General features: G+C 43.7%; 1 protein-coding gene across 1 annotated transcript in view; it reads right to left on the bottom strand.

Moving 5' to 3' along the window:
• The window catches only part of T265_15162 (hypothetical protein), a gene marked incomplete at both ends in the record, with an annotated part of 19,971 nt that overhangs the window by 8,008 nt on the left and 4,869 nt on the right, over positions 1 to 7,094 (bottom strand). Inside the window, one exon of the mRNA XM_009176873.1 lies at positions 1,505 to 1,546. Within this exon, the coding sequence (XP_009175137.1) occupies positions 1,505 to 1,546 (42 nt within the window). The remainder of the gene's footprint in view (positions 1 to 1,504; positions 1,547 to 7,094) is intronic.

The raw sequence follows: 7,094 nt of genomic DNA, 5'->3' as shown, positions 1-7,094 counted from the left end.
CGAGTGGTTATTCTCAGCAGACGTGATGAGTTATTTGAAGGGGACTTTGAAATGTTATATCAATAGTTCTTTTTCTGGAACTAGTTACGAGTAAGAAACCCACAGATATGTGCTCAAGTGCCCTCTGCAGATGAACTGACGTTATAATTGCGTGCTCAATTTGGTTGGGAACAACCGTCTCATTATACTCTTTTTTATTCGTGGGTAAATTCTCCTCATTGTTTTAGGTGGCCCGAGAATGTAAATGTAACCTGACTAGTATTACTAACTGGGGAACAGTGAGTCCAAATTAGGTGATTTGAATTTATGATGTCGGATATCTGAGCTGTACACTTGCACCACTCACTCTTAGGCCTTCAAACGTTCCCATAGTGTGTAGGTTATCGATGTGATATATTAGGTTAAACCGGTGATGATATTCTCCGTATCCTGCTGGAGGTCATGTTTCCAATTGTGCCTACAAATGTGTGTCCATTCAAGTCATCTGATGTTTCGAAACTACATCCACATAACGATGTTACATGACAATTATGGAGACGCTTCTATCGAACCCGCAATATTCTTCGTGTGTCCGGATGAGATCAACATCCGTCCGATTGAGGAACCTGAACACAAGTATATTGTCGGTAACCAACCAGTAGCTAACAAGAAATTCTGCTCAGCTGGAACCAAATATTAATCAGTTCAGCTATGACTTTCATGTCGTGATCTGACCTACCGGCTCGATTGTTTGGTTGCCGCTATCCTCACCAGCTTCTACTTGAAACAATGTAAGATGTCACAAATCAAGATTCTCACTGGCCCCTACCATCAAGTACTATTGTTCCACAAATTTCTACCGCAGAGAGTGGCAGATGCAGTGCTGCCAAAAAAGAGTTTGGTGGTCTTGAAAAGTGCCGCTTATGAGTGACGATTGTTCTGTTTGGAGTTTTCGCTGGAGATGTACTAACATATTCTGTCGCTAATTCAAGTCCGTAATTTTCAACGAACTTGTGTACCGGATATAACAGCAATATAAATGAGAATGCCCATGATAGCATGCTTTCTAAATCTGCTAGGTTATGGTAGTAACTGAGATTCACTATAGTGCTCCTTGCTGTCCTTACTGAACATTCACTTCATCTGCGTAGATGGTGGATCACCGACGGTTCTCAGAAGAGTCTTGAAATGATTTCGAACTGTGAATGTAGAATATGCTGACAAACGGTCAGGCTGGTAGGTAACCTGCGACGGCCTGGAAGGAAGTATGCTTCGAAAGCGGAGTTTCGTTCGTGTTCTTTCTCTCAAAATTATTTCGCATAAACCTCAAATAAATGCGAGCAATCTGTACCGTTACCGTAACAATACCTGTTAATTCTGCACGGAGTGTAGAAATAGACCACTGGATGGCGTCATGAGCCACTCAGATAAGCTCTCAAGGGACCACGCGAAAATGGTGAGTCTGCTGGAAATCATGGACAAATTAACATGAGACAGAATGTGGCAGCAATTCTGTAGAACTTACTGATTGGCACGTAGGCTTGCATAAGGCCCTCCAACTGTTCAACTGCAAACAACAAAAGGAAATAAAATGATTTTCCCGTGATGATGTATGTCTTTCGCTGTTCTCAAAATTGGTGAATCTACTACAGTTCCTGTGATTTTCCAAAATTTCTAAACCGAGTGTAAGAAAGTGTTGGGTAAAATTATTTTCCTGAACTATCAGGTGGAAATACTTACATGATTTTTTACCGTAAATTATACACACAAATACTGACAATGTTTGCAGGATAAGGTGAAATGGATGCATTCTAAGAAGTTCGTAAATTTGTACGGGTCGCGAACATCGGCATGCTTTTTACCACAACTACTTATCCAATCGGTTGATTGAGTGAAACTAGCAAATCATCGACCGGTCGTCGTGTGATTCGTCCATTCCGAAGGCCGTACAATCGGCCTTGAGTAATGGACAAGTCTGATCTCGTTTTGACGCTTTTGAGCCAGAGATGCGCCAACGATTAGGCGCAGATCGCAACGCGATCCGTTTTTGTCTTGTCGCAAGCGTTACTCGTTCAAACCGTTAATCGACGAATGAGCAGATTAGATGAGCAACGATCACTAGATGTGTGGCACCAGGATAGCAGAATTGGTTGGCAAGTCAAGTGAACTCAGTGTGACTCATTTCAATGTGACACATGGACCACAATTTTCTTCAGCTTAACTGCATCAAACTGGTTCCAAATGGGTGTTTTTTCGAAGCGGTATTGTCGTTTGTGCGTTGGGGCAGTAAACCTTTTCTTAGGTGTTTGTGGATGATCGGGTGTACGATCTGCACTGCTTGGAAAGTTTACCAAACGGACACCAGATGGAATCACGTATCTTCATTGTTAGCGTCACTAACGGGTGTATATTAAGAGAGGGTTCTCACATGATCGAAGCGGATCGAACTGCTTCTCCCCTACAGTAGGCCTTCGCCCTAAGTGATCAGCCGTCCTGCTCGCCGAGGTCGTACGTAAATATCAAATATGATGCTGATTGCTCGGGTGGCTTCGAATAGGATGATTATGATGATGACGACGTTGATCATAATGACGATGACGAGGATGATGATGATGGCGATGTTTCGATTTTCGCGTGTCGTTTGTCAGTGCAATGGCTGAGGACTACGGTTGACTGCACGGTTGACGCAAATAAGCAGCTCGGAACTGAGTACACTTAAGCCGTAGTTAAACGAGATTCAAAAAGCCGCGTGATCTTGAATCCATGATCACCTAATGTCGAGACACATGAAACCGCGTCAGGAAGTGAAAATACCTCATGTGAATGAGGTTATGAGCTAGTTGGCACATTTATATGACCCTTGCGAGGGAGATTCAGCGAAGCGGATATTCCCTCCCTCATCGGTAGGCGAGCTTTTGTTGAACCGTCGGGTATCCACAGCAACTGGTTGGAAGAAATAGCACAGACAGGCACGGTTATGAGGCTTCGTGTCCAGCACCAATGTTTCATACAAATCTGGTATTATTTGGCTTATGCGACTATGAGAACGCAAGCTTAAACTGCCGGGGAAAATAATGTCTAGTATTGGCTATGATTATCCGGGGACGTGAAAACTCGATAGCTGGGTTATAACATAAAATAAATTGTCATCCAGCGTTGGTGGACCGTGACTTAATTTATCAACTGTTGTCTAGTTTATATGCGAGATTACACAACTTTGGATGCTGTTTAAAGAGGTACAAAAAACTTGTTTAGGCTAATTGGAATTGACATATTTCGGTTCATTACAAAATTATGAAGCCTAGAGAGGCTAAATGAAACAAGAATGGCTAACTAATTCGTAACTCACTGCATAGTTCATTACGTGGCAAAGCTCCAATTCTTTGGGGGACCGAATTCTTCAGACCAAAAGGGTTTCTCATAGGAAGAACGTTGACGTCTTGGTGAAACAGTGCTTCGCAAGCGATTGTTTACTGTTCAGGAAGCGGTTGAGCCGCTCGCTGGACTCAGTCATTGTCCCGTAAACCCTTCATCCTCATTAGACCAGAAATCTTCAATGTCCGCCAAAGACCATCAGCCGAAATCTCCAGTCGCCTCAATCAACGAATCAGTCTTCACTATTTGCCGCAATCAAACACACAGGAATTGCACGGCTCAAATGCAGATATCAGTGAGAAACACGTTTTCACGTTCAAAGCGGTCCGTCTGGGCAACGTTTAGGAACAATATCCATCCTTTCTACTTACGGATAGCGAGAGTAAACCCAGTGTGATTTATAACACCCCAGTTAAATCCACCAAACTCAAGGACAGCGGCGTCATCGATTTCAGACTTTAAAAAAGCTACCCAAAATATGCGGTCGGCAGTTCTTACCTCTGTTCAATGTCGTTTGAACAGTGATGCTCACAATCGGCATCGAATTTTTGACAAATAATCCTAATGAGCAGAAGACTTCGAATGTGCGCTGAACACCAAAATATCTAATGGCTGTTAGACGGAACTTCCAAGAATCAGCTCGAACTTTGATGTCACGTTCTCAACTCATGTCGATTGTTTGCTTGCCACGAAACCGAACGTTTTCGTGAGATGCTTTACCAGGATAGGAAGATGAGGAACTGCACTGAACACAACGGGCGAAAACCTTGTAGCCTTTGTTGACGGCGAGTGGAATTTTTGGAATACAGACTGTGATTTCGTTGACTTCAGCATTGAACGAATCTTGCGACACGTTTTAGAAGGGGAAAATAAATATCTTACGGCAAAATTTCCTCTCAACATGCTGAATGTCCCGCTACCTGTATGATCAAATTGATGCATTGTTAGGGTGAATACAGGGGAGGATTTTGTTCATTTTCGCCAGAAGTCGTGCTTTTGCGGACGACAGAATTGCAGCTGACTCCTCAGTTGCTACTGGACGGCACACAGAACGCACGTATTGTCGTTTCAAACTCTACTGTCCCCAATTGATTCGAAAAGCTTATCCTGCCGTCGGAAATATTCGAAAGAGAATTGGGGCTAGTAAACATACTAATTTACAAAATTGTTGAAGACTTTGACACATTCCCGGGGTTTTGTTCGCCGCGGAACATTCCTGGTACATACTCATTGCAAGCCCTTTATTCGGCAGGATTTTGCAATTGGATCCAACTGAAGAGTCTTAGTAGTTCACGTCCAAACAGGCTTGAATTTGTCGGATATTTCCACAAAAGTCTAGACGGAGTTACATGAGAGTGTTCAATCTAGACTGAATAAACTGAAAGAAATGGAGACGGGACACAAACGTACTCGGATATTTGTGGCTGTCTTTACATTCATGCCAAATGGAATGCCAGAAAAATGAGATTCCCACTGGCGCCCTACCGATAAACGCTTTTTTCGGATATCCGCCTGATTCAAACAGCGGCAGATGTAATGCTGGATAAAGTGATGCTGAGGACCTGGAAGAATGTTGCTTATGAGTACGATTGTTCTGTATGTAGGTTTTTACCAAAACTATCGTACAAGCGTCAGTGTGGTAGGCATGCTACGGCTTAGTATCATGCCTGCACTATCCAACGAATTGGCATACTGGAAAGCACGCATCGGTGATTGTGAAATTACAGGGATATACAAGAGAACGTTATTGATGGCAAGGGTTTTAAAAGTAGCGAACGTAATTCATAGTAAACGTAAATCAAATCTGAGTCACGGCGAATGTATCGCCTAAACTGATTATAAATGGACGGGTTTTCAGCGCAACATTCATGGAGTTGTCCGTCTGTACGTTGAAACTATCAGTCGCTTCGGAGATGCCTGTCAATGATTGGATTTACGATATCCAACGGTAGGTAGGGAAACTTATTCCAAGGACTCCGGATGGAACCACGTCTCTTCAATGTTGGCAGTAATAACAGGTATATGTCGAAAGGGTAATTCTCGCTGTGACCAAAATCTCGGACACCGGATGGACCTGCCATACCTCTGGACCATTACCGTAGTAACATCGCCGGATAGACCTGCACAGACGTTTGTTTGAAGGCGGATACGATAGATGATGCAATCCAAATAGGACACCGTATACACCATACTGATCTACTCGGGAACTGGCAAGCTGCCTCAAATAGGGGATACTGTTTTTTGTCTTGTTGCGGCTTGTAATACTAGATGGATCCGATGGTGTGACATTATATTTGGGTTGGTCAACTCGCGTGTGTGCGTGTTTATGGGTTTGAATGAACTTGATGTCGATCAGTTGTGATTGTTAATTGGCAAAAGTGGAGTGAGATCTCACTAGATTAGGTTCAGTTAAATGGTTGCAGCTGATGCGCGGCAAAGAATTTAGCAAACAAGGAAATACAGAAAGTGCACTTTTGTGGTGAAGTGTATGCAGCTGATGGCGGCAAAGAATTTAGCAAACAAGGAAATACAGAAAGTGCACTTTTGTGGTGAAGTGTATGATTGCTGCGGATTAGACCGTTGCTGCCGGATAACGACGTGGTGAACCAGTCGCGCGTATCAAGCGACGATACATCTTTTAGGAATTTCATGGGACGAGCGCTCTTCTCGTTTTCCGGCAGGAGAGAAACTCCAGGAATTTGTTCTCTATCCTTTCATAATATGCCGCATTGTCCTGCGGTACTAAATGGCCACCGAGACCTACAAATACGCCCAAATGTCTTGGGTGCAATGGTTTCGCTGATCGCATTCCATTGCGTCATCTGGTTATGGACTAGCGAGCTCAGAGAAATTCAAGACTGAATTCTCGTGGTTCGCTCATTTCGTAACCACGCCTCAGATGGCTGACTTAATGAATTAAACGCTACTTGACCGGTGCTCTGACATAAGAAGCGGAGAATGCAGTAGTTCGCCAAATTCATAACGCGAACACTTGTTTACTTAATTCAGAATACTTTGGAGGTGTGTGCCTACCCAGCACTAATTCTTCAAAAGAGGAATGTATTTGACCAACTGAATCGTAGGCGCAGACCTCTGTTATTATTCAGGGGCTAATCAGCTGCAGAAAATGCGGTGAAGTACATCGGTATATCTTCTGCTCTTTATCTTTGCCCGTTTCATTTGTTGCATGGAGGGAGGGGATCTCAATTGATTAGGTTTAATTAAGTAGATGCAGCGGGATCTGGCGACGTTTAGTCAACTGGAAATATTACGATGAATGTACTGTACCAACAATATTGTCGTCGTATTCAGCTGGCCAGTAGATCGGAGCCAGCTGATCTTAAGATCAACACGCATCGAGGTCTGTTCCAGTACACCCGACTGCCATTTGGTGTCAAAAATAGCGCCAGCCATATTTCAACAGATTATGGATACGATGCAGAAGGATGCCTCCGGCGTTACCGCCTATTTGGACGATCTCTTTGCCATGGGTTCCAATCCCCACGAACTGTGGCAGCGCCTTGATTACGTGATTAGTCGTATTCAAGAATACGGCGTAAAAGTGCGCGGAGAGAAATGCACGTTTTTCATGCAGTCTGTAAAGTACCTCGGGTTCATTATTAACGAACATGGCCGCCCTCCAGACCCGGAGAACATTGAAGCGATCAAACGTATGCCAGCCCCCACAGACTTCGCTTGCCTCAGGTCTTTCCTCGGTCTCGTAAGTCACTACAGTTCAT

Source organism: Opisthorchis viverrini (assembly GCF_000715545.1).
Source record: "Opisthorchis viverrini unplaced genomic scaffold opera_v5_370, whole genome shotgun sequence".
NCBI classification, from domain to species: domain Eukaryota; kingdom Metazoa; phylum Platyhelminthes; class Trematoda; order Opisthorchiida; family Opisthorchiidae; genus Opisthorchis; species Opisthorchis viverrini.
This window is presented reverse-complemented; position numbering and strand designations above follow the sequence as displayed.